Here is a 27992-nt window from a genome sequence, read left to right as displayed (position 1 = left end):
AGCCCTGGCGTCGCCGCTCTCCCCGCGGGCGCGGGGGCCGGCAGCCGGGCCGGCAGCGCCGGGGAGCTGCGGGCTGCCCTGGCGCCCGATGGTCGAGCCCCGCCGGTCACACCGGCGGCTAGCGGGCGCCTTCAGCTCAACGCCGGCACCAGACCCGGCGTTCTCCTCTTGGGGCACGGCCACCACCTCCCGGGAGGAGGTGAAAGCCACCACGGTAGGGTAGCTGGTAGGGTAGTGCTGGGTGCTGGGGGTGACCGCTCTCGTTGCGGCACGTCGGTGCAAACGCGTGGGCGAGCTGCGCGTCCAGCGAGCGCCTGGGCAAGGGCCTGGCTCGTCCCGCAGGTTGGTCAACGCATCCCTCCACCGGCATCCAGCAGATACGCCGTCCCGCATGTGCCCCGCATGGCTGTGCCAAAAGCTGCCGAGTTCGCGGCTCGCCACGCTGGCGCTCGCGGAGAGCGGCCACCCCTGCGGCCTCCCGGGCGAGGCCGAAGGTTGAGGCAGCGGGAAGGCTGGGCCACTGCCTCGCTCACGGCTTTTCGGGTGTCCTCTGCCCGCGTCCCGCCTGCGGGAGAAGCGGGTGAGACAGCCGCCGTCGCTGCCGATCGGCTTTCAGCGCTGCTGCAGAGCCAGGTTTTAAAAACGATAAAACACACAGCAAAGAAAAATAATAATAGCCGGAGTGTAATTCAGTTAGAAATTAAAGTTGCAATTCACGGTCATGGCCAGAAATAGTTTACCACTTGCCGGCTGCCCTCCCTTCTTGGATTTGGGATGCGAGATCTGGGTCCCTCTGACTGCACATACGTTTTCCAGGTTTTAAATCAGCACCGTAAGAAATCTTGACATAAGTCTTTCGGGCTGCTTTTGCTGCTTGATTTTTATTTTTTTAATTTTTTTTTACCTCGTCTTAAATTTTTCAGATGGATTTAATGCATTTCGAACACACTGGTAATCTGTCTGGGTAGGAATGCAACCAAAACCACACGTAACAAAGCACGCCTGTGCGGCAGGGTGTTCTTGGAAACGCGAAAACCTGTGGTTTAGGGATTATTTCAGGGAGGGGAGGTGCAAGACATGAGCCGTGTATGGGAGTTTTGTTTATTGCTGTGACAGGAGAGAGGCATTACTGAACTTCCAGAATAATCCCTCTCCTTTGCCTCCACCCTGGCCTTTATAAGCAAGATTGTGGCTGACCTTTGTACTGTGACTGTCAAAACAGATGCTATCTGGTTGACAGTTGTAGGCGTATTTTCATGTGCTTATCTGCCAGGTATGTGATAGAATGAGAAAAGGCATGATTTCACTAATTGCGAGAGGTTTTGGTAATTATGATGAAACAGCGATGATATCCCATTTAGTGAGCCTGCTGGTCTGTCGCCAGGGAGATGTGTCGCACAGAGCATAGATGAAGTTCTCGCTCCTAACGGGGTCTCGGCGCCTCTGTGGTTTCAGCCGTCTCAAGTGGACATCGAAGGTACGGGATAAGGCACTTCCCTTTGATAGGGGTCCCTTGATCGGCACGACTATTTGCATACGCACGCGGATGATTGCGTTCAGTCTCAGTGCAATTACACGGTGTGGTTCAGGAGGGTTGAGGCATTGGCAGCGCGTCAGAGGTTTTGCCTAACGAAGGAGCAGGCGACAACGTGCGCCCACAGCTAGCAGCCTAAGTGTTGTAGCTCAGAGGTGTTTTAACGTGGCGGAGGTGAATTTTTCATGACACCTTTTGTAGCTGCAACAGCCAAGGTGGGTCCACTGGAAAATGAAGATGGGATGAACAGAATAATTTGCCCTACTGAGATCCTCATTAGTACAGCAGCTTGTCTCTCTTGTCCCTTACTTAATCCCTGTTTGCATTCACCCAGTAACATGGATCCTTATTACTCGTAAAAATCCTTATTACTAATAAAATCTAATTAAAATAATTAAAATAATTTTAAAAAGAAGTTTTTACCACTTCTTCATAGTGTGGGTGATGTGTTGTTAATCTTTGTCCTGCAGACAAGGTTTTGTGAGGCTGGATGTTTCCAGCATTATTCACTGTCCGAGAATACGTCAAAAATGGGTTTTGCAGGCGATGTTGATTAGCTGTCAGCTTTTGAAAGGCACGGTAGCGCTAGCTGTTGCGAGACGGACTGGCTGTGTTGTTTGACTATGCTCCTCATTTTGAAAATTGAAGAATTATTAAGCCCAAGATTTGAAACCCAAATTTAGCCAGAATGCTCTCTGGAGTTAGAGGCTAGTTCGGGGAGTTTTAATTGCGCACCCGTTTATTGATACAAGCCTAGAGTAAGATACAAAGAAGAAAACTTAATTTTTTTTTTACGTCTGCTTGTATCATCCTTAAAAATGAACAAGGCACCTTAATTCTGCTGAAGACCCAAGACTCGGTGTGCAGGAATTGCTCTTTTGCTGGTTAGTACGGAAATGCTCTCTTCGTTTCTGCTCATGACATTGCAAGAGGCATGAAGTTCTCTACATGCCAGGCAGTGTCCTTCTGTTCAAAGACCTCATTGACAGAAAGCATTTATTTCTGACCAGTTTCAGGACTGGTTTTTTGAGGAGAATGGTCTTTAACGATGACCTTAAAGACTTAATGTTCCTTACACAGGCCTCCTGTGTGCCCCAGCGGCGAAATCCTGCTCTGGGGAGTAAGCGCGCCGTAAAGCACTCGCAGTCTAGCGTGGAGCTGTGGGACTGCCCTTGTTTATTGTGTGGGCTCTTGCACAGCGCGGCATTCAGGGCTGAGCTGTTCTTTTAGCCCCATCGAAATAGCAGCTTGTTCTCCCCACACCTGCGGCGTCGCTGGTATTTCCGCACTCGGTACCTCTTCCTGCCGAGCAGCGTTTTCATAACGAGCAGGAGGGTACAGATGGTGCGGTGTTCTCCGGGGAAACAGCTTGTCATGGAGCCCAAAGCCACGGGCACGGCCCTGCCCTGGAAGAGCTGGCCCCTCGCCCGGGTGGCCGGCCGCGTGGCTTGCATGTCCCCGTGGTGTGTGGAAAATGCCACGCAACGGATCTCATGAGGTGTTCAGAGCTGGCTGCCAGAGCCCTGCCCCAGCAGCGGGCGGACGTCGTGCTTGCCGGCTGCTTCCAGTGGGTTTCTCCTCACAGGGGCTTAGGGGAGATTGAAAGCCCAGTACTGCAACTGCCTTTCTCAGGGTAAGTGTTACAGCTTTGTCATCTGTCTGGTCTTGTGACAGTGCCTCCAGGAAGCTGAATGGCGTGGTGCACGGCATCCCTTGCTTTTACCGAGATGCTGTTTCCATAGCCTGGTGGATCACAAAGCTGTACCTTCTGATAGTTCAGTTTTGCTTGTGTAGGGCTTACGTGCACGGTCGCAAATTATGTGGTCTTTTTTAAAGATAAATTAACATGTAAAAATAATGTAAATTTTTTTTTATTACTTATTTAAAGAGAAGGAAAAAACCCACAAGATCAGATGACAGCCCTGAGGAGATATGAACAGGCTTAGTTTCTTTGGCTAAAAACTGTTCTCATGTTGAAGAAACTGTAGCCACAGGGCAGAGTTCAGATGGACTCAGTGATATCACAGGCTATGCGGTAACATATGTACAGCTTCATCCGTTTAATTGCAAAGGAATGTAAAATAAAAAGTTTATTAGAAAAAAACAAGCCGTGTGTTCATCTCCTCGCATGCTTACTCTTTACTATTGCCTTGAACATAAAGAACAAAACATCTTTAAGGATGTTTATGTTCAAAGCAGTTCTGGGTAGCTCATCACAGCGACGCTTGCACAGACGACAGTGCAGCAGGCAGCAGAGCCCTGATTTCAGGGAATTAGCGTGGCTTGGTCTGGGTTGAATTACTCACGACAGTGTTTCTGATGTTTTATCCAGCAATTCAGAAGTCTTGGGTTTACAGCCGTGATTTATTTTGTGAAACGCAGTGCCTAACTCATTGCACTGTGACAGTGAAAGGTGATTGTTTTCTAGTTGCTCATCGTGTGCTTAGCGTTTCTTCTTTTATTTTCTATTGCTTTTTTTGCTTTGTATCTCTTTACTTTGAATATCAGAGAAAGGTCAGCAGATTAACTATCTCGATAGGCTGTTAGTTTGACTTCCGTTGTTTCCTGTAGCTCTCCCCCCTTTTCTCCCTATTTCGTTTTGAAGTCCTTTGCTATTAAAAAGTTACCTTTCCAGACTGTTGCCCTCACCTTGCCATTTCATTCACTTGCGCTGTTTTGCGGGGCTGCCAGTGTGCCAGATCTGTGTTTATTAACCACACTCTGCTCTGTAAGGGCAGGGATGTTAAATTTGAGGTATTTCAGGGAAGAAAAGCCAGAAAAAGTGGCAGGCTCTTAAATATGAATGTCTCTCTCTTTCCATGGTTTCAGGGAGGCTGAGCCCTCGAGGGAGTGGAGAACAAAATAATCAGCTTGGTGCAGTCCAGCCCTAGAAGCTGCAAGCTGGCGACTTTGGTGGACCTTCCCCAAGTGCAGGAAGGCTTCTCTGGTGTCCCCTGGTAGTTCCAAGGCAGCAGGAGCAGCAGGGTATGTTTTCCAGGAGACTGCAGGGACAGAGCATCTCTCAGGGCTGTAGAAGGGTGTGCATCTGGAAAAGTGGATGGCTTTTTCTGCTGGGGTGGGTGGTTCCTGCCTGAACCCCCCTTCCTTCTAAGGGGAGAGGCAGGTAGGTCAGACCTGATCCCTGCCAGGTGTGCTTGGAGCAAAAGCAAAAGACTTTTTTTTTGCTTTCCCAACAGGACTAGTGGCTCTTCGGGATGTCTCTTCACCGCTGCTGCTGGTGGTGGTTGGCATGGTGGGTGCCATCTGGGGTGGTGGCCGGGCACCTAAACCTGAGCGTAATTTGTCCAGCTCTGAGTCAAAGCGCTTTGAGTCAGCACGTTGTTTCCTTCCCTGCTGCTGGACTCCTGCATAGAGATTCCAGCCTCCTCTCGTTTTCAGGTTGTACTGATTAAGTCACGGCCAGTTACAAATCTGTGCCGAAACCCGTAACTCAGGCATAGGTTTCCATCCATGTTCTCCTTGGGCAGCCTCTACAAGTGGTTTTAGGCAAGACAGCGAATGATTTTGAAGACCCCATGCTACACAGACATGTGTGCTGCAGCTGCAGCTTAAGCTTTAGGCCACGAGGATTTTGTTTTTGTGGAGGCTGTTCAAAAGCAGTACTGGCATACTTGCTCTTTTTTTTTTTTTTTTTTAACTGGGCTGACGTTGATCCTGGAGGGTGTCTTTAAACAGCCTTTAAAAATGAAAAGACCTTGCCTACCTGAAACCAGGTGTTTTAGATAAACTTGCAGCTGTACGCACCCATAAAAGATAAGTGGCATGCAGGGCCCGTTTTAATGCTCCTAATGATATGTCCTGCCTTGAACTTGTACTTTGGTCGCAGTGCTCGTACACTTTGGTATCTTAAAAGTCCATTAAGAGAAACACCATGTAATTCAAGTTACTGTTTATTAATTTACTATTATCATGAGTGGGGTGACTAATGGTTATCTCTAATTTAGCTCTGAATCATAGCTGTAGTAAGTGAGAAATAGTTCCTTAATGGTCTTGCAGCTTAATAATTTCTGAGTGAAAATTTACTTGGAGTGTATCATTAACAAAAGGAGGGATGCCAAAAAGCCTGGTCAAGGCATTTGGCGTGGGTGTGCGTCACGAAATGGGGTGCTGGGAAGTTAGGATTTTGCCCGCAGGGCTGGTAGCTCATTGCTAGTGCTGCCTCCCTTCCCTCGCAGAGCGGTCCTTTTTCATTTACTTACAGCTTGGCTCAGTTACAACTATGTGTGTCAAAAGTTGTATCTACTGAGCGGGTGCCAAAATGTGTTGGCCTGTTTGGAGAGCAGAGCTTGAGAAAGGAGCCGGTTTGCATAAATTTTATTTTATTTTATTTTTTTTACGTGCCTTCTCTTTAGATGCAGCGCTTTGGGGTTTGTTGTCATGAGCCTTTTTGTGCTCTTTGGAAAATGACCATTTGTACCTACATTTCCAAGACTTTCTGACCTTGAGGTTTTCATGGCCTGTCTGGCAGCACAAAATGGTTTCTTCAGTCTCAAACCATTTTTCAGCTTTCCATTGTGGTGCGAAAAAGTGTGTTGCGCGGGAGGTCATTTTTCAGGTCTGCCCAGCCCTTCTGACGGGAAGATCATTTGTTTGTGTTGCCAATGGATGTGGAAAGGGGGGAAAAAACTTTCCGGTCAGAGAAGGTGACTGCTGGTGCAGGGGGCTGAGTTGCATGCTTGGGACTCTTGGCATGATGCTAGATGAGGCACCTTAACCATGGCTGGGGCAGCTCATTGCATCTGCCCCCATCTTTGCAAAGCGGGTCTGAGACCACGGGGATGGATGTGAGCAGCATCGAGCTTCTTGGAGGTGCAGCCTGAAGTCCAGGGGAGCTGCTCTTCAAACACATGTCATTTTTATAGGGCTTAAATATTACAGGAGCTCAAATCGTCTTCTGCTCTTTGCCTTACTCTCTGCTACTTTTCTGTGGCTATAAAATTGGGGATGATGCCACCCTCAGAGAGATGCTGGGAGTTTGCATGAACTCTGAGGGACCAAGTAACAATAATCCCTAAGGAAAATGCATAACTGTCCTTCGACCAGCCTTTGAGTGGCATGTAATGACTAAGACCTGTGCCTACACCTGGTTAAGGGAGGGGTGAGGGAAATGGTGAAGAGCCGCTTGTTCAAGAAGAGTACAGCGTTCTTGGTGCTGACTTAAGCAAGGGTCTAGGTAACCCTGTATCTGCTCACATAATTAAAAGCCTATCTTGCAGCTTGTATGGGTCAGATGCACAGGTAGATGGGGCAGGAAACCTTCATCCTGGTGTCTCTGAACTTGAGCCCTCAACTTGGACTTGGCTCATGCAGCTTGTTGTGTAGGGTAGCACGTTCAATGGTATGATGATGAAAACAAGCCCGCCGTCAGCCAGCAGGAATACCGAGGGGCCTGAGGAGGTATTGAGTGAGGGGAAGGTCTGTTTGGCCCTGTCTGTAGTTTCCAGCAGCAGCCAAGAGTGGGAGCCAGGAAAGAGTTTAAGGTTGGGACGCCATAGTGCATTTTCCCAGCTTCCATTGATTTACAACGTGAGATACCCGAGGTCATGCCTTTCTTCCTGATAGCCCTTGATGAACTTTCCTTCCATGAATTCATCTTAATGATTTTTTTTTCCAGCCAAATGAACTTTCAGTCTGCCTAGCAGAGTTCACCTATTTAACCATGTCCTGTGTGGTGGTTCTGGCTGAGTTTCCCCACAGTCCTTCCTGCTCCTGCTTTTGTACTTTGCAAACCTTAAAAAAAATCACCGAGGTGGAGAGAGGTCTCCTGTTGCCTGCTGGCAACCATTGACCATTGCAAAGCCAAGCGCTTGGGGTTTAAGACAACAGGTTCAAGACTGCGTGCCCATCCCAGGTGCGGAATGAGGCAGGGAGAGGCAGCATGTGGCTGCGATGCTGAGCCCCCACCAGCCTGGGCTCGTGTCCAGCTTTATTCTTTCAGCAGGCTGCCACGATGTCCTGTAGAGAAGTGATGCAAGATGATTAGTTCTCTTATGGAAGTCTCTCTCTCTCTCTCTCTCTCAAAACCTGGTGAAACTGCTTGAAATGCAGATCCTCTGTAGCTCCCACTGCTTACGAAATCACTAGAGCTTCTCAAAAGGTACAGAATTTCTTTCCTGAGAGGGATATGATGGACATGTTAAAAACAGGTATCTTGTCCCCATATCGTTTAGCTCCAAGATGGGCTTGGTTCCACCTGGGCTAGCTTATGGGGGTGGAAGGAGATTCTGCTTTCTTACTTCGCAGAAGATGGAGCTGGTGTCCCACCTGCCTGCTCATAGCCATGGTTAGATGTCGGCCTCCAAGTTTGAAAACCTGTTGCAAACTGAGTTAATAGGGACACAAAACTGCTGAATGTGGCTCGCTGTGTTTTTTGTTTAGAGCAATGCCACCATGCCAGTTCAGCTTTTAAAGGTATGTTAGTGACGATCTTGGTTTGTTGAACTAATTTCTGGAGCTCTCAAAGGGAACAGTTTTGATGAAATGGGATATCTCTCTGACACGTTGGCTCCTGACATTTGCTGGAGGACCCCCTGGGTAAGCCGGTGCTGTGTGGCATCTCTGAACAGCAGAGCTTGTGTGTTTGATTGTATCTTACAACTGAACAAAATTTAGCTCAGCTGACAATCTCCTGACACTATACTGGAAGTTTTTCTTTGTACGGTACTTGGTTCAGGAGTCCTGGCTGGCTGTCTTGCTTGTATTAAGGGGTAGAGTACCTGCCTTGCCACAGTCAGAGACGGGACGTGTACGGTGGTTTATTTACCATAGAGAGCCACAACCCATTAATTAAATTCCTAAATCTCATATGTAAGAAGAGAAATGTTTACATGTACGTACAATTCCTCTCTGGAAATTTTTTTGATACTGAATTTAATGTGTAGTCAAAATACGTACCCTTGTCCTCCTTTCCTCTTGTCCCCGAAACCTGAGGGACTGATACTCAGTTCACTATTTCCGTAACCTGGTATTTGTCTCCCAAAGAAGATACAGAAGCATGGCTGTGTGTAACAGGTAGCTTTTCCTGGTCGGGGAGCGGTGGTGTGCTGCTCTCTTTTGGTGCAGCATTTCTCACACCGATGCCGTTGCACCATGCAGAGCAGCTCAGCTGGCTGTCAGTCTGGGCTCTGTGCGCCACCGAGCACTGGCTTTGCTGGTGGAGGTCACTGGGCTACACCATCTCTGCGTTTTTTAACTAGTCACCTACCTTCTGGTCACATAATTCCCTTCTTTTTGCTTTTCTTGGAGGTTAAATAGATGTGCTTGATTGCTTTCTGTGGGTGTTCAATCCCAAAACTTATCCACACTGCAGTGAGAACATCATTTATGTTCCCTCTTTTTGCAAGATAACTGGTTTTTGCATTGTCGGTGGTGCCGCGGTCTTGGCGTGATCCAGAGCAGCCTTGTAACAGACCCCAGGCATCAAAGCAAAGCAGTTTTCCTTTTGCAATGTCAAACCTATTGTTTGCAAAATGAGCATGAGCCAAATTGCTGAAACGGGCTCATCTAGGGGGGGTAATTTAGTAGAAATGCTCTGAATATAAAAAATAGGGCAACCATGGAAGGATTTCTTGTTTAAATTGTTATTTTTGTCAGCAGCTGACAAAAATTTGTTTGTCAAATATTTGTTGCCCATGCAGCTGTCCCTTGTGATTTCTGGAATGAAGACGGGAAGATTGTTTTTATAACATCTGTCCTGGCCTTGCAAATTCGTCCTGAAAATGCAGGAGCAAAGGATGACTCACTAGTTCATGCGTTGAGGAAATTGGAGTAGTGGCATCATCTAATTCAGAGATAAAGAAACACCTGATCTGGGTGCCTTCAGAGAGGCAGATTTTGATGCCCAACCTGCTGGTTTAAGTCACACGGTCTAGAAATCAACATCTGGTTTGCAAGGTGATTGGAATGTGAGCTCATACACTGAGCCTGGTTTGGGGTTGGGTTTTTTGGTTTTGGTTTTTCTTGCCAGGGTTGTATAAAACTTGATTATGGCAACCCAAACCATGCAAATTTATACCCAAAAAAATATTTTAGCTTATATTTAATACATTAAGTCTTGCTAAGGGCTCAAAAGTTCCTGTGGGTTAATTAAAAAAAAAAACACTTTAGCTAAGACCACCTTGAAAGCCTTGTGTGTTAGTGATGTTTGGCATCTCCAACCGTCTGTCTCCAAGCTGAAAGACTGCTTGTTTCGGGTAACTGGGATGTCTCTGCTGTTCTCCTTAAGATTTCTGTGTTACGTTCCTGGCAGGGGAGAGGGGCCGAGGCAGCGATGCCAAAAGGAACAAGCGTCAAAGGTGGAGGGTGCCAAGGAGCAAGTGAGGTCTGCTGTGGTTTAGTCAGAGCGTTGAATGAAGAAAGGGAGCCCAGTTCAGCATCCTCCCTGGTGTGAGGGAATGCTGGCAACCCCAGCCCCGAAACCTCTGCAGGGTATGTGGTGACACATTGCTGTGTTACTCAGCTAAGTCTAAAAAGAGAACAACATTATTTCAGCTCACGTACGGGTGGTGGGAGAGGAGATGAGTCCTGCATGCAGGCAAGAGGGGGGACAATGGCACGGAAAGCAGGAAGGTGGGTGGTATGGTAACGTGTTGGGTGTTTGAGAAGTCCGACCTCCCTGTCTGGAGCTCCGGGCCAAGCTCCGTGTCGTGATGCTGGAATCCTGGGAGGTGAAATGGGCAAAATTTCCAGGGTAACTCCATCTTGGTGGAGTTTTCCCATGGGAAAGAGTGGAGCTGATTTTGAAGCATTAACTGCCTTAGTCCATTCAGTGAATGAAACTCAAGTTTGGGAAGGGTCTATGGGTTTAGGGTTACAAGAGCTAAAGAGGGACTTCAGAGACTCTGAGGTTTCTCCATTGGTTTTCAGTATGATTGTAATCAAATCTTTGCTTCCACAAGCAAAACCCCCCTCTTCCCTCTCTTCCTCCTTTTCTTTTGAGTGTAATGGTTTCACTTTTCTGCAGCAAACGACTCTCTTACAGAAGGTTTTCCCCCCGTGTTGGTGATGGACACTTTATCTTCTCCATGATGTCAGCTCACCCATTTGTAAGAGCAGCCATGGGAATTACGCTGATAGGAGAAAATAATTTTTTAAGGAAAAGTCCCACAAACTTAAATTTTATGCATCAAATTCAACTGATATGACAAAACTTTTTTTTTTTTTTTTTAGTAAGATGGCAGGATTTGGGAGGGGATTTTAAACAGTAAGTTACATCAGTCTCTGGAGGCTTAAGCAGGTGTTTGAAGTCAAACTTGAAAGCTTGCTTGATCATTTTATCATTTTAAAAGCCTATTTTACCATTTGCAAATATGATCAGCTGAAAACATTTTGAAAGCCTCCATGGAGAGATATCCAGGCTGCAGTACCAAAATAGGGTGTGTATTAAATGCTTGACTGGAAGAAAATGAATCATATTCCTAATGATGTGAGATAGCCCTATAAATAACAATGCAGCTGGGGGAGTCCTGACCCCAGCCTCGCTGTTGGGTCAGGGTTTCCCCGGGACCGCGAGCGCTGCCAGCTGGATGCTGACCGTGTTCGTACGAGGCTGGCCCTCCTGCTAAGTGAGCCGGACGTGTGACTAACGTGCCCTTAATAGCACTGCGCTACAGGAGCGTTTCTGCGCTGGCACCGTTTTTGGGCTGATCTCTGCTGCGTTTTCAGGAGGGAGTCCCTCTCCGGAGCAGGACGTTGCTGCAGCCTGCCACGAGCTGTGGCTCTTGGACAGCTTCCAAGCTGTGCAAGCTACAGCAGGCAGAGGTACTCCGGCGGCGGGGAATTAAGGGCACGGTAAGGACATTGGTTTAGACCCTATCGGCCATCGCGACGACCAGCACCGCTTTCTAATGACAAGTCTTTCCTCCTGCAGCACTGGAGAGCTCTGCCTTCTATGGATGGCTGAGCAAGGGTTGGCCTGAGGATGTCGTTTGTGCTTAGGGGATCTCTTGAATGTCCTGCTCAGCTCCTGTCCTTCCTCCTTTGTTTCTACCCCTCAGCTGGTTGGAACACTCCGTTCTTGCCCTGGTCCCATTCATTATGCAGCTGTGTGGATGCTGGATGAAGAAATAGGTAGATGGGGGCAGGAGGAGATGCTGCCTTGTGTCCTAAGGTTCCAGAGCTTGTACATACTTGAATTTGTAGTGGAAGACAGCAAATCATCCATGTAATTCATTGAGACGACCTAAATGTTGTTCGTGTAGTGCATTTTCTGTTAATTGTGTAGTGGCTCTGCTCCTAACAAATGTCAGCCATGGTTGGGAGAGGTCACCCAGATATGGTGCATTTAGCTCTCAGGTGAGAGAAGATGCTCCCTGATAGCACCTCTCCTGTGGGTAGTCACGCACAATCTTCCCTTCATGTGGGCAAGCACAGCTGCTCCCTTTCAGGGCCAAATACTTAAGGAAGACCTGAGGTTACTTTTTCAGACACCATGAGTTGAGCAGTGGTAGCTCTCTGAGCAGAGGACACTGGTTCCTGATTTCCAACAGGTCTGTGGTACGGTGGACTCTCTTGTTTCAGAGGCCCCCATCTCTTTATTCAGGAGGAGCACTAAGGAAAAGCCTCCTGCCTCTGCCTGCAACCTGCTTTCACAAAGCTGGGGAGCATCTTGCTCTGCCAGGGTGGTGGCCAAAAAAACCTCATTCCTTTTGGAAGCTGGGCCAGGAAACACTTAGCAGGTGACTTAGTCACGCCCGATCTTAAAGATGCCCGAGATCCTGGTGTCTCCCAGTTTGTCAGCCTCATGGAAAGGTTCAGTAGGAGGGAAGGCCAAAAGCAGAGCTAGGATTTGGCTTCTTGGTCTGCTGCAGCCTCGGCACAAGGTTTGAAGCCATGTCTTTATTTTTTTCTCATTTCCTGGATGAGGTAAGCCAGGGTGGGCTGAGGAATGAGATCATGCAGACGTGGCCAAACAGCAGATTTCCAAGGAAAGGAGAAGAGTGTGGCAATGTCCTGCTTATCCATCTGGCTGGCAGAAGCTGCATGGCTCTTCTTTGGAGGTGCTGCCAGGTCATTTATTGCCTTGCTTGGAGCCTTGTTTGGGGCTGAATTGTAAGTAGGAAGTTCCTCTCCCAAACCTCACTTCTTTGATCTAGGCTATTTGCAAGAAATGCTTACCAGTGTCCCTAAATTGGCCCTGCTGAGGGCCTAATATTCAGGTGCAAACGTGTTGTGGTGATGATTGGATTATCTCTTTTAAATCTTTGGTTTATGATGACAAGCTTAAAACCATGAGGATAAAATCAGTAGGACAGCCCCACATCTGATTAAACTCCATCCACTGCTTCTCTCTGCCTCTCCATGGTCTTGCAGTATATGCTCTTTCTCGATTAAATCTCGCCATGGTTTGCTCTTGGGCCGCTGATGCTTATTTTTGGTGGTGCCTTTGCCCTGTTTGATGTGCTTCAGCTCCAGCTTCCCCAGCCGTGTCCCAGCTGGTGGATGATTAGGTGTGAAGTTAGTGTTTCCTGCCCAGTCCTGGCGAAGCAAGCTCCCAGCCCAGCCATCCGCCACGTGCTCGCATTTCTCTCTGCCTTTTTTCACTCTCAGTGTAGCCGGCGACGAGAATTTGGGTTGGCGTGTGGCATGCAATTGTGCAGGGTTAGGAAGAGTTCACCGGCAAGATTATTAATATAGCAGAAAAAGCAGAGGGATTTGGTACTGCTGGGAGTTCCCGGCAGATAGCAGAGGTCTGACAGCGTTGCTGAATTGCAAAAATGCCCTCAGTGATTCTTTCCCAAGCCCTAAAAGATGCCAGCGTGCAAAATAAAAGCTCTGAGATGCTTGCACAGTGCAGATTTACAGCACAGCAACATGTACTTTTAACATAACAATCTCCTTACGTCAGCCACGTAGGAATGTGTTAGCTCCCGCATCTTCCCAAGGCACGGATGTTATCGTAGTTCATCTCCTGCAGGACAGATCCAGCAGACCAACAGTTTGCAAGAGCAAGTGTGCAGCTGGAGTTCCTACGGATGCAGAGGGCCTGAAGGAGAGATTTGAAGCGTGCAGGTTCATTTCTCCATGCAGAAATATCAGTCTTGTCTGTTGTGGTTTGCAAACAAATTGCAAAATACCTGCTTTCTGTTCTCCGGAGTGCTGCACTTGAGGGGTGTGTAATCCCCAGGCCTGCGTTCTGCTGCAGCACAGGAGGTCTCGCTCGGGGCTGGGGGGTGGCCAGCTCTGGGGAAGGTGAGTTTGGGCACTCGGGCTTTGCTGAGGGGCCTTGGCCAGGTGACAGTAATTTCAGAGCGGTGCCAGAGCTCAACCGGGAGTAAACACAGCAGAAACACACCCGTGCCTCTTGGGAGAAGGGATTATTTTTGGCTGCTGGGACTTCTGCGTGCGCTCATTTAGTCTCGCTGCCGAAGCCTGAACCCCTGGAGATGGGTGCAAATTAAACCTCAGTGGTGCTGTCTCACCGTTGCAAGCTCAAAATGTTCGAACAGGCTTTGGACAACCCCTTGCAAAAAAGACAGAACAAAACACAAAACCCAAATCTTGAGCTACTTACCTTTTACTTTTCTGAGTGACCAGGATGTGTTGGGCTCGCTCACTTTTTCAAGCTCAGGTCTAGAGAGGTTTTGGGTTTTTGTTTTGCTGTGGTACCCAGGCTCTGTGTTTTAGACAGCGTCTTGTCTGTCCACTACACTCCAACCCCCAAGTAATTCATTTTATCCTTTGAAACAACTGCAGAAGGGGGAAGCGATGTCAGGGACCCACTCTGGTGGCTGCGGCAACGAGAACGGGAAGCCCCGAAAACCTTTGTAGCCCCGGACTTCCCGCCAAGTCGTATGGTGGTGGCTCAGGGTGGGCATTGGCCACCTCGGGCCAGTTCTGGAGGACCGCTTCTCCCTCCCAGAGCCTCTTCCAGTGCAATCTCACAGTCGTGGCACCGACGTTGAGGCTTACTGAGTGTTAGCCTCGGAGGCGAGATTTATGGCCATTATTATGATTATTTTGGACACAGCTACTCTTACCCGTATGTTAAAACGTTCTGGAGTGGGGTAGCTGGTTGGTGTGCCTGCAGGCGATTGCAGTTGGCATGTTTGCAGGCCTGAAGAGGCCTAATTTTGGAGACTCTCACTAAAATTAAATTGAAAATGGGCATGAAATTCTTGAGTATAAATCGCAGTGGTGGGAGATTGGTGTCTGCTGGGATGCTGGCCTCTGAAAGATAATAAAAACAGGTGAGGAAAGGAGGGTAATTTTTCTCTCCTGTTGCAGAATAATTTTTACCCAGATTTCTGTGCAAGCAGAGTCCTCTGCATACAAAGTACCAGGTCTCCAATGAATGCTTATGCCTTTGCTGAATCGTGTTAATGGCCCAGCAAGCCGGGGGGGCGGGGAAATCAGGCTATTTTGCTAACACATTTAAAAGTGACCTTTTACTTCATTGTCTCTCCCATTCCTCTCTTTTTTTTTTTTTTTTCCTTGCCAGAATCTTTTTCTTGGACAAATGAAAGATGATCACTTCCCTGCTGTGTCTTCAGGCGTAGAAATATTTATATAGCAAGATGTAAATCATGGGAAAGCCCTGACCCGCTCTTGTACTCGTGGTACAAAATGGGTAAATCTACGTTCGTGAAGAATCCGGCTGGGGAGAAAATATTTATATCCTCTCTCCCTCTCAAGACTTTTCCCTTGGCTGCCTCAGTTGGAAACATAATCCTCACAATTAATAACATCTTGTAGATATTTAATATGCAAAAAGTCTTTGTCAAAGTCTGTTGCTGGAGCTGCAGGGCGCAGACAGGCTTTTTTAGTCTGCGTTCCAGCGGGGAGGCTGGGGTGGCTCTGCCCGCAGCAGTTTGACCTTAGGAAGCAGCAAAATTCAGACCTCGGGCTCAGCATCACGCTGGTCCCTCGCTTGCACCGGGAAGTGCACGCGTACACGTTAGGTGTTGTTTTCTCTGCCTCCCATCCCACCATCTTCCCTGGCCGGGTCCCAGTCTCGCTCAGCTCAGCCCTGCTATGTCGCCGTTTCTTGCCCCAGCTGCAATTATTAGCAGCCGTGTTATGTTAAACACAGCAAGTAAATTAGCACCTTAAGTTGCTTTTGTTTTGCAAGCGTAATTAAAATAATAGTCGAGCCTGCCTGTGTTTTCAAACGCCAAAGAGGCAGGGAGTGTGCTGCCTGTGTCTCTGCGTGGACTCCGTGTCCTCCCCTGCCCGCCTGCGGGTGTATCGGTCACCTGGCAGCGCTCCTGCGGCAAAGCAAGCTGCCTTCTGCCGCTGCCGGCAGCGGCGGGCACAACGCCGCTGCCACCAGAAGGGCTCTGAGCGGGGGCAAATACTGTCTTCAAAAAATGAGCACGTGCTGTTCAGACAAAAATCCAACTTACGCCAAAGGCAGCTCTTTTCTTCGCCGTTTTCCCTTGTGTACCAAATTGCCAAAGTTTGCTGCAATGGCTTATGCAGATTTTTAATGAATTTGTGTTTCTCTCCTTTATATTAGTCCCAGCTGAGATTTTCTTTTGCAGAGAGCAATGAGATAACAAAAGTGTTTTGTTTTGCTTTGTTTTTATCAGGGATCAACCAATGTGGTTTACCAAGCCCATCATGTCAGCAGGAGTAAGAGAGGACAAGTTGTCGGTACCAGGGGTGGATTTCGCGGCTGCACGGTTTGGCTAACAGGTATTTTCATCTGGGTGTGAAAGCGTGGCTTCACGTGTGAAACCCACTTGCATACATGAGTATGGCTTGGAGGTGAGGATTTGGGATCCGCAGGAAACGTCAGCGTACCTTGTGAACTGGGAATTGCAAAACATTTACATGCGGAAAACACCGACGTGCGGTGCTGGCACAGCAAGATACTCTCCCTGGCAGCTGCTGCCCGTAACTAATGTTTTTATGAATTTCACAGCTGTTATCAGGCTCCTTTGAACACGTCAGAAGCCCTAAGGGTCACACTTGTTGTTCTCAAGTGTGTGGCTGAGGAAGCCTTGGCTCAAATCCAGCCAGTCCTTGGCAGTAAAACATGCCCGGGGTTGTCCAAAACAGCATGCGGATGTTTTCATTCTGGGTTGTTGGGAAGTTTATTGGGACACCTAAGTTTACTGTTTTTAAAGTGAACTCATGAGCAACACAACAAGGCAGTCATCCTGTCTGAAGAACAAATACTCCCAGTCAGCGAGTCGCAGTGGAAGCGATTCCTTGCGCAGCCATTGCGCGTTTCTTATGCTATTTCTCATTTTGTCCGCCTTCCAATGTGTTGCCCTTCTCTTCTGCTTTGAAAGACAACTCATTGTTTGGGGATTAGGGGCTGCTAAAAAGGACAATTGCATTTATTTTGCTCAGCTAATATTTACACAACTCTATCTTTTGCAGCTTGTCCAGTTGTTTCTTTGCTTGTTAAATATTGGTATTTTCTTTGACTGCCGGAAGATGTTGAAAGATGTATTTGGAAGAGTTTATAAAGCCATTCTGATTTGCCTTCATATCAGATTTTGTGCTAGATGTTGGATTAAAACACATTTCTGTTTTGTCCTCCTCTTTAATTTTGAAAAGGTGGACGATGCCTAATCTGCTTTAATGTCATTTCTGAAGCCAAAAAACCCATCCGAGACAATTGCCTTCTTTTTCGAATATCACTCAAAGATCCTCTCTGAAAGGTTGTAGCTTCTGTGACTGACGATTATTCTTTGAAACAGACAGTGGTCTCCTAACTCTCTGTCAGTTTAACTTTAAGAGACTATATGGAAGGACATTTCATTGCATGGACTATGTGTATTAAAATGGAAGGGCATTTGAATGCCCTACACTGCCAGCTCAGGAGAGCTATCAGTCTGTTGTACTACAAAAAAACGAAGGCACAGCCAGCAGAATTCATCTCTGCCCAGCCAGATTTCCTCTCCAGCACAAACATGGCTGTTCTGCATCAGACCAAATGTCCACCTTGCCCAGGGTCTTGTCTCCCTGAGTGGTAAATAGCAGATGTCATGCAAAGGGTATATAAACAGGTGAGCAGATGATGCTATCTTCATAGGAGATTCTCCAAGGCTAAGTGTTTCCTGAGACAGGTGTGGTGTTTGGAGGTGTTATCTCTCCTAAGTCAAGGTCCTCTTCAGATGGAAGGAGTTTTCAACACATGGATCCCCAGTCAAGGGAAAGGAGGAGTTTAGTGCTCCAGGTGCACTTGCTGCTTTCAGTAGCAAGTGCTTTTTGTGCAAGTGGATGGAGCTGGGATGGGAAGGGGAAACCTCATTTTGGATTGTCTTTCTGGCTGATGACTCCAGGAGATTGCGGGCAGCAGATGATGTGCTGCTTGTCTACACAACTGTCCTGCTCCTGCTCACTCGGATCTGTGGGTGCTGCTTCTGCAGAAGGAGGTGTCCGTGGGACAATTGCTGCTGCTGGAGCCTGTCCCACCACACACAGTTGTGGCAAGAACCTGTCCTTGGGTTCAGCCTGGGACAGCATTTGGCTGTCATAGGGGGAACAGTAGGAGGAAGAGGAAGATGCTGAGAGACTCGCAGCCAACAGCATCCTTTCGGGCTTCCCCTACTTACTGGTACCTATTTGTCCCACCACGGCCCAGCAAGAGATGCTTTTGCAACACTGCTGGGTGGTACCCCTCCAGATGTTAGGATATAGCAGCTTTTCTCATGGCATTAATGCCACCCTTTCAATAAGAGGAGGGTTAGCCAAGGCTCTGTCATGGTAACCGTGTGCTAAAAAGATGAATCCAACTTCCCTACCTCATTCCTTCCTTAAAGCAACTTCAGACAAGAAGGGGTTTCGTTGCCAGTGTCCCAGGAGGTATTGCGTTACACTGTCATTTTCACTCTTTTGACCTCAAAGCTAAACCTCACTTTTCTGTCTCCAACAGGCCTTTCTGGAGCTGGCAAGACAACCATTGGCTTTGCTCTGGAAGAGTACTTGGTCTCTCATGGCATCCCTTGCTATTCTCTGGATGGCGATAATGTTCGGCACGGCTTGAATAAAAACCTGGGTTTCTCGGCTGGGGACCGCGAAGAGAACATCCGCCGCATCGCAGAGGTGGCCAGGCTGTTTGCTGATGCTGGGCTTGTCTGCATAACTAGTTTCATTTCTCCTTTCGCAAAGGTAAACTCGCTGCATCATATTCTGCTCTTTTCAGGGCAGCCTTGGTCTCATGGTTGTTCTTAGGGAAGAGAGATTTACGTGGAGGATTTCCTATATATTTGCCATCAGGTGCTTCTTTTGACTTTTTCTCTGTTCTTTTGTAAAACACCACCGATACCCAGAACTACATGCGCTCAGTACAGATTTCTGGAGAGCGGTTTGACGTGACCTCTTTGAATATATTCAATATTACAAATTGATCAAAAGCTAAGAGAAGTTTAAAAACTCCTTACAGAAGCTCCTACTATTAACTCATTAGGAGGCAGAAAAGAAGCACAGAAGGAATAGCCTGTCATAGTGTTATCACTACTCTGTCTGAAGAAGTATTGATTGTGTTTTTATGCTTCCTGAGAATACCAAGTAGCTGCTGATGCAAGCAGTTCCTTTTTTTTTTTGACACAGGGCAGGTAATTATTCACATTCTAAAGTTCTGCTGTCCTGCTTAACAAAGAGATGTTCTTGATATTTTGGAAAACAGATCAAAGTTGTAGATTTTTAATTTTTTTTTTGAAGTATCTTCAAAGAAAAGAGGGGAAGGAAGATGAAAACCCCTTATTAGAATTATCATAAATGCAGTAAATCTATACCAGAGACAAATTTACCTGTGTGAATTACAGGGCACGTCATGTAGTAGGAAGGCGCTTGCTGCAATACGGACACATGAAATTTTCTTGTCTGTCTTCTAACAGGATCGTCAAAATGCACGGAAAATTCATGAGGCAGCTGGACTTCCTTTCTTTGAAATCTTTGTAGATGCTCCTCTAAATATTTGTGAAAGCAGAGATGTGAAGGGCCTGTACAAAAAGGCAAGAGCTGGAGAGATCAAAGGTATGGAAGAGGGAGCTCTTATTTTGCCTTTTGTGTTGGATAGCTTGTCGTTGTGGCTCTGCACGTAGAGGTGTGTTACTAAAGGCTCTTTGTAGCGCACAAGAGTATCCTGTTTCCCTAATTTTGCTGTCACAAGTGTCACTTGTAGTACCCAGTATGGTTGAATGCTCACTGGTTGTTTGTACAGCTTTGTTGGCTCTAGGGCACAGAGTATCACATTAAATAAATTTAGTTTGGGTTTAATTGTCCATAGGATTCACGGGGATTGACTCAGAGTATGAGAAGCCCGAATCTCCTGAACTAGTGTTGAAAACAAATGTTGCATCGGTGTCCGAATGTATTCAGCAGGTCGTGGAGCTCCTCCAATCGCAAGTAGGTAATTTGTATGCCACCGCTGCCAGCACCTTGTAAACCTGCTTTTGGATACTGAGTTTTTGGTGTGCATTTAAAAACCAGCATTATTTACAATTGCTGTCTCTCTCTCTCTCTTTCAGAACATCGTGCCCCATGGCTCAATTAAGGATGTTCTTGAGCTGTTTGTACCTGAAAATAAACTCAATAGTGTCCAAGCTGAAGCAGAGATGCTGCCGTCCGTAGAGATCACTAAGGTACCATGTTTCGTGGATGCTGCGCTGCAGTTCACTCGTTTAGCTGCTTGAAGGGTAGAAGCTTCAACGGGGATGTTGCTGGAGGGGGCTGTGTTCCTCTGACGGCTGTATGCTTCTGTGGCTGTGGTTTCTGGCAAGCTGAAGTGTGGTCCTGACCTTCAGCCGTTGTCTGCCGTGTCTCCACCCCGCGCTGTCTGCCTCCTTTGTTGCGTTAGTACAGCCCTGCAAGCAGTTGTGCTATGAAAGCACATGAGTCTGGCTTAAAAAAAGCACCAAACTAGCCCCCCATGGTTATGAATGGCCCCTCCATGGTCCCCCTTTATGAATGTCCTATATTTGAAGCAAAACAAATGAGAGTGCTGTTGCAGCAGAAGGGAAGGAGAAGCAACCTCTGAGCGTGACCTGGTGACAGGAGTGCTGTCTGGGTTTGTTTTGCAGCTGGATCTGCAGTGGGTGCAGGTGCTGAGCGAAGGCTGGGCCACTCCGCTGACCGGCTTCATGCGCGAGGCGGAGTACTTGCAAGTGATCCATTTTGGCACCCTGCTGAATGGTACGAATCCCCACGCTTTGCGTTAACGCTGGCTGGCAAGCCGCGGCGGGACTTGATGCTTACCCTGCGGTTGTCTCGGCACGCAGCCGTGTGGAGAAGCTTAATGCTCGGCCGTGTTGTCCTCCTTCTTTCCTCTTGCGTGTTAAATGTGAGGGCTCGTAAAGGACTGTGGGGGCCAGGGAGCTGTGCACCGACATGCACCAGAGCGCACGAGAGGTGTCAGAGTTCGCCGTGCTGTGGCCAAGGCTCTGGCTTACAGCTTTGACATCTCGCATGTTGCTGATCAAACATTTTGGTAGCCATTGTGTAGGTCTTTTCATGCTTGTTATACCGGGGTAAATAAAGATGCAAACACAAAGCTAAGCAAGCAGGGAGGATGCCAGGCTGAATTCAAGCTGGGAGAAGGCAGCTGTTCCTTAGAAACAGGAGCAGAGCCGATTTCACTTCCCCCGTTTTCCTTCTTATCTGTTACCATAACTTGAAATAATTCATATTTACTTATTCATTAGCAGCACGTTCGAGGTGCTTCGTCCCTGAAGGGAGAGTATTCAGGCAGTGATCGTCTACAGCTGAGACCGGGGCCATAGATATTTCTGTCCCGCTTCCCAGCTGTAGATGCCGTCGCTGTGACTTCACATGCACACAGGGCCCTCACTTTGGGTTTTGTAGACCTGATAGCGACCTCTGGCCTTGGGGATTTGGGATCTTAGTGAGCGAGTCCCTTTGAGTCTTGCCCTCCTTCTAGAGGATCCCATGGTTGCGCAGGACAGTGACTTGCTGCTGCTGTTAGGATTTGGGCACCATGCAGCAGATGCAGAGCTCAGGACTGCTTGCTTTTGGACCAGAGGAGTGTCTGTGTGGGGGCTTCTGCTTTCAGACATGTCATAGCCTTATCCCTACCAACTAGAGTGCAAACAGTGTTCAAAAGCACCCTGATCTGTGGTCTGTGAGCTGCCTGTTGTGCCTGATGAGGTCACAGAGGTGCCCCGTAATCACTACCTTGCTCCAGAGCACCACACTTTGCACCGGAGGCTTGTCTCAGCAAACGTCCGTTTTTGGGGCACTCCCTCAAACTTGTCAGCATCACTGAGCACAGCTCCTCCAGGGTCCGCAGGCTTATGGTCAGAATTTGCAGAGCTCCGCAGGGTCAGGGACAAAGCCCAGGACACCTGCTTTTAGTGGGGGATGAGCTCTGCAGAGCAAGGTCTTTGCAGTAGGGAGCATCAGCATCAGACCCTGGTCCACCTTGTCTCCATGGAGGTCTCCAAACTCAACATCTGTGTGGTCAGGCCTAGATCAGGCCTGCAGGGTGACATCTGGGCAGGAAGGAGAACATCCCTGGTTTGCTTGGATGAGCTTTAGGAAACGGTGGAGGGTTTCCATCTCATGGTGCCGAGGCTGGAATGCATGTTGCCGAAGAGAGGTTTGCGCCTGGTCTTTCTGGAGTCATTGATCCAGCCCTTTTGCTCTGGGATGCAGGTGATTTTTGGCAGCTCCAGCTGTGCCTGGAAGGGCTGCGATCCATTTTGGTGGACTTGTGCAAGTTAGTGCTCCTCTTGCTCAGACTTTGAGCAGTAAATCCCACCTTGAGACTACCAGCAGGTGCGTGGATGAGGTGCTTTGTGTAGAGGCATGATGGCCACCAGAAAGAAAGGTGGACCTGCACGTCGTAGGGCAGCAGGAGCTCCACCGAGTCTCCAGCGCTCTGCCCTCCGCACCAGCGACGTGTGCCTCTGTCAGGACTGGGCCACAACGAAAGCGTAGGTGTGTTGTACATCGCTCCCGGCCAGCGCGACCCGTCTTGGACGGGTGAGCGCTGGAGAGGCTGGGGCAGCGCCGTGGAGGACCGCGGCTGCGCCAGCAGGCACCCTGCCTGTGGTTAGGTGCTGCTTGCTGGAGGTTTTAAATAAGCGGCTTTGGTTCTTAAAACGGCTACTGTAACTGGTGCCTGTGAGTGTTAATTATCTTAATTGTGTTTGTATTCTCCAGGAGGGAATTACTCTGTAGCCGATATGTATATAACTGTTCTTAGGTTGTGCAGAAATCACTTCAATTTATTTTTTTTTGCTATAAAGTAATTTTTTTTAATTAAAAAAAAGAAAATTATTAAGATTAGGCACAACCACAGCCTGTTTATGATTCAGCTGCTTACAAGGTGGTATGACACACCTTGTATCCTACCGACCAGTTTTCACCAAAATCCCGAGTTGTGTAATTTTGTAATTACCTTCGCTGGAGTGGTTCCCCCCGCCCCCTTCATTTTTTTAACTCTGCATCTTCCATTTGGGAATGGAGCGTGAGATCCTCAGCTTCAGCATCATTTGTTGGTTTCATAATCCGGCTTTTTCCACGCTGACTTTATTGACTGATTGCTGGTTAATATAATTTAAATGTATAAAGTTGGTATTGATTGTCTCCCATGTGACTGTAGTTACGATTATTCATGAAGATGCTTGAAAATTCCTGTCTGGCAGACAAATGATACCTAGTCATGAATTAAAAGTAAATGCAAACATTTTAATAAAGACTTTTAAAAAAAATCTACATCATAGTCAAAATCATCAAATTAAGACTCTCAAAAGTCCAAAATTATTTCAGTGATTGAATCAGTGATTTGTTCATTCTTGTTTGTGAATGGAAGTCCATGCGAGAGACTGATTCTTCTGTATTAGTACCTGGATATCCAAGGAGAAATGGGAGGACCTTAGTGGAGAACCGGGAAATAGGGGGAGTAGGAATAAAACCAACATGACTTTGAGGTATTTGGGGACAACACTGAAATTAGAAACTACACATGCAAATGTGGACTTGCTTTTACCACACAGAAAATAGATTAATAATGGAGTCTGCAGAGGTATAGAGGAAGAAGAGTAATTATAGAGATAGCCAGAAAAAAACAAAGAAACACAGCAAAGCGTGACGGTGTTTTCCCTGTTGGAAGAGGCAGTTCAGCAGGTGTGCAGGGAATGAGATACCCCAGGGAACACCAAGCCAGAGCTGTCTTAACAGAGGCTGTTCTCCTGGCAGAGGAGGTAGGGGTTATACTCAGGGTTGCACTTTCCAAGTATGCTTAAATTTTTCAGAGAGACTTTACAACCAGCTAACTGGAGGAGAACCGATCTTTCCAGGGGGACAGAGGGTCCAGAAAGTATTGAAATGCTCCAGGTGTCTTCTGAGACATCTCTGGCTCCAAGATAAGGAGGTTTTGTATTCCACCACCATAGCTATTTATTAACAGTGCAGAAAAAAATGGAGCAGTGAATAAATTTACATGACTGATGGTGAATCCCCGAGCTAGTCCTGGAAGATTTGGCTCTCCAAAGGGAGAACGTGTGCCCCTGAAAGCCTCTGTTTACGTAGTACGCAAGGCCAGAGGACGTTAAAATCCTCCCTCTCTCTTGCCAGACGGCGTTGTCAACCTGAGCATCCCCATCGTGCTGCCGATCTCCACGGAGGACAAGGAGCGGCTGGAGGGCTGCGAGGCGCTGGCGCTCAGCTACGCGGGGCGGCGGGTGGCGGTCCTGAAGAGCCCCGAGTACTTCGAGCACAGGAAGGAGGAGCGCTGCGCCCGCGTCTGGGGCACCACCTGCGCGAAGCACCCGCACATCAAAGTAAGTTTGTCCCCGTGCTGCTCTGGGGAACCTGGCTGGGATGGGAGGTGCGGGCGAGGGCTGGAGAACCCAACCTTTCCAAAGTTTTGAGGTCTGTGGGTGTCCTGTTTGCTGTCCGAGCCCAGCTCCTCTCTGGGAGCCATCATGTGCCAAGCAGGCAGGACTGACTTTTTAGGCCCGTGAGTCAATGCTGCACTTGCTGCTTAACAAGAGCATCAGATCGTAAGCGCAAGGTGAAAGGGAAAGTGAGCATGCTGCTGAGGAGCTGCTCCTTTCATTCACTCGTCTGCCTACATCCAAACGTTTTTAGCATGACCACCTACTTAGCCCCCAGAATTTTCCTGCACTTGGCCTGTGACGATCTCAGTGATGCTGCCAAACCCTAATGCTGCAGGTCACTGACTCGTGCTCCTTTAAGCTACTCAATTTGGCTGTTTCGTACAGGCAGCCAACAAGGGTGTTTATATTTTTACAGCTTATCTCTTCCCACTTACTCTCGGGCAGTACAAAGAACATCATCCCTTAGAAAGGGAGAGCTCCAGGTTACACAGAGTGACTTGAGCTGCCTGCTTAAAAAGACTAAAGCTGTGTTAATTCTTTTCCCTTTCCCTACCTAAATCCCTCTTTCCCTGCCTAAAATTACTCTTTTAACTATTCAGCAGCAGTTGCTCGCCTTGCAACAGGCTTATTCCTCCTGCATATTCCCAGGAGGAAAGAGCAAAGAGTGAGGCGGAGGAAGGTCTTGTGCCATTACTTGTAGACCCCCAGCTGCCAGAGAGGAGTCCAGCACCCAGCTGGGTGCAGTGGTAGGGGCTCGGTGGCTGATGCCTCGCTTCATGGGGTTGCGCTGCTCGTGATGGTCAGTTCACATGGTCAGTGTAAGAACGTTTTCAAAGGAGACTGGGAAAGGGAAGAGGAGGTATTTTGCTATCCCCTCCGTAATGCACGTGTGCATAATTCACAGATGGTGATGGAGAGTGGAGACTGGCTGGTTGGTGGAGACCTCCTCGTGCTGGAGAAGATCAAATGGAATGATGGGCTGGACCAGTACCGCCTGACGCCACTCGCTCTCAAGCAGAAGTTCAGAGAAATGAACGCTGGTGAGTGCCCTGGGTTAGAACCGGTGCCGCGGCTTTTTTCGCCCTACCTGGCGCTGGGAGATTTCTGTGATCTGTGATTACTTGCTCTCAAACTCACAGCACTTGCCAGATTGCTTCTGCATGCTCCGAAAATGGGACTATTCAGGTAGGGCGAGCAGTAAGAGGGACGCATGGCATGGCACAAAAAGTGGCGCGGCGTCTCCTTGGTTAGGGACGGTGCTTGCAGTGGGCTGCGTCCTCAATGGGTGTCTCCAAGCGTGGGACTGGAAAGCATCGAGCGTCCTTGCTTGTGTCCTCCCTGGCAGGTCGGAGCCTCTTTTTCTGCACCCTGGGCATTTAAAGCCCTGTGCTGAAGCGCTTGGCCTTCACACATGGGGGACAGGACAGGTGTCTTCTCCCAGGTGTCTGTCCCAGCAGACTGGCAGGTGTCGGACACCTACCCTCACTTTGGGGAGAGAGCATTGGCCTTCCTGAAGGTGCCATCGAGCTTGAGGAGGTGGCACATCACGTAAGAAGTCAGGGAACTTCGTGGAGGTGTCCAGTGGCATCTAAAAACATTGTAGGAGAGCTGATAGGACTGAAATTGGCCCCCAAAGGGAGGATGTGCAATGAAAATAAACTTGTCAGAGTGATGAAGAGACACTGTACGTATATGAAACACTCGGGTATTTAAGGTCTCGCTCATGTGAAGATAGGGCACACATCTTATGAAATACATATCTTATGACTGTGTTGAAATGTATAGTGTGTAAATGAAGTCCGATGGTCAGCACAGTGACCCTCTGAATCTTTCCCTTTTAGATGCTGTCTTTGCATTTCAGCTGCGCAACCCTGTCCACAATGGGCATGCCCTGCTCATGCAGGACACGCAGCGCCAGCTTTTGGAGAGGGGTTACAAAAACCCCGTGCTTCTCCTGCACCCACTGGGAGGATGGACCAAAGATGACGATGTTCCGCTGGAGTGGCGGATGAAGCAGCATGCAGCAGTGTTGGAGGAGCAAGTCCTGGACCCCAAGTCGACCATCGTTGCCATCTTCCCCGCTCCCATGCTCTATGCTGGCCCCACGGAGGTAATGTAGCCGTTGGCTGCTCACTGCGACAAGGCGTGAAGCCTGTCCGTGGGAATGCCGGCTGCCAGGCTGCCTGCGCAGCTCCAGAAAGCCGCAGGGCAGGGAGTCAGTAGCTGGTGCCCTGCTGTTAGCTCCCTTGGTGGTTCTCCTGCAGCTTGCTGTGGCAGCCGTCTCGCAGCAGAGCTCGGCTCCGTGGTCTTTCACAAGCTGTGTGGAGAGCTGGGGAGAAAGGGGCTAGAAGCAGACTTCACCGCTGTGACCATTTTCAGTTGAGCAGGAACACTCGTTGGTTTTCTCCTGGTGGTTTCCTTTCTGTCCCTAAATTGGTGGGATGAAAGCAGCAGACACTGAACCTCCCCCGAAGGAGGAAGGAGGGGGATACATGGGCAGCTCTTGCCTGTGCAGGGCTGGTGGGCACTGTCTTTGCACGTTCAGAAAGCAAACCGCTACTTCCATTCGCTGCCAAATTAGAAGACGACCAGTTCCCTTGAAATACAGATCTTTGGGAGAACTGTGATGTTGCATCAGGTCCACGCAGTGGAAGACAAGCCTTATTGCTATGACAAACTGCAGCAAGGCTGTTGACGCGTCTCCTTCCTTCCTTCCTTCCTTCCTGTGTGTGGATCGCCAGGATCTCGTCTGCAGCCTGGGGCAGGCGGCTCAGTTGCTGCTCAGCCCTCAGCCAGTGCTCCTGGCGTCTCTCCTTTGCAGGTGCAGTGGCACTGCCGAGCTCGCATGATTGCCGGGGCCAATTTCTACATTGTGGGGCGTGACCCTGCAGGCATGCCTCACCCCGAGACCAAGAAGGACCTCTATGAGCCCACGCAGGGAGGGAAGGTCCTCAGCATGGCGCCAGGCCTGACCTCGGTGGAAATCCTCCCCTTCCGGGTGGCTGCTTACAATAAATTGAAAAGGGCCATGGATTTTTATGACCCGAAAAGGTAACGCAGGCAGCAGCGTCGCTGTTTCTTCAGCCTGCACGGCGCGTGCGGTTTGCGATCACGTCTGGCTTGCAGCTTGCCAGGGGAGAGCGAAAAGCAGTCGTCATTGGAGAGGAATGGGGGAAGAACCTATGAAAGCCACCGGCTTTCCCCCTCAAGAGCTGACACCAGGTCAAGGGTGGGTCACAGGAAACTAAAGACGCGCCTTTGTAGCTGCCGGGGAGGATAAGAAACACGGTCTGGGGACTGAGTGGGAGTAGAAATACAGCCTCTCGTGGCTGGCGAAGTGCGTTACATGCAACTCCAGCTCCTCTCAAAAGAGCAACCCTGTCGCTGCCGATCGCAAACCTAAGCGTGAAGCCACGGTCGGGTGCTGCCAGCGCCGGGGGGGTTCTGACCGCGCGCTTGGCACGGTGGAGGAGCTGCGCTGGGGACGACTCGGGCCGGTTGTGCTTATTTCACCCCTGTCTCTGTTTTGCCGCAGGCACGACGATTTTGACTTCATCTCAGGAACACGCATGAGGAAGCTTGCTCGCGAAGGTGAAAACCCACCAGATGGCTTCATGGCACCCAAAGCTTGGAAAGTCCTAACCGAGTACTACCAGTCGCTGGAAAAAAAGAATTAG

General features: G+C 48.7%; 1 protein-coding gene across 1 annotated transcript; it reads left to right on the top strand.

Annotated features, from left to right (window-relative positions):
* Window positions 1-88: 88 nt before the first annotated feature.
* PAPSS2 (3'-phosphoadenosine 5'-phosphosulfate synthase 2) lies at window positions 89-27992 on the top strand (the record flags this gene model as incomplete). The annotated part of the gene is made up of 12 exons (XM_082001940.1): window positions 89-214; window positions 16084-16189; window positions 18384-18619; window positions 19348-19486; window positions 19740-19858; window positions 19981-20094; window positions 20533-20644; window positions 24050-24255; window positions 25220-25355; window positions 26157-26425; window positions 27137-27366; window positions 27851-27992. The coding sequence occupies 12 exons, from the start codon at window positions 89-91 to the stop codon at window positions 27990-27992; spliced, it is 1935 nt and encodes a 644-aa protein (XP_081858066.1).

This window comes from Phaethon aethereus, assembly GCF_964289735.1.
Source record: "Phaethon aethereus genome assembly, chromosome: 7".
Classification (NCBI taxonomy): Eukaryota; Metazoa; Chordata; class Aves; order Phaethontiformes; family Phaethontidae; genus Phaethon; species Phaethon aethereus.
Note: the sequence above shows the minus strand (reverse complement) of the source record. Positions and strands in the feature narration are given on the sequence as shown.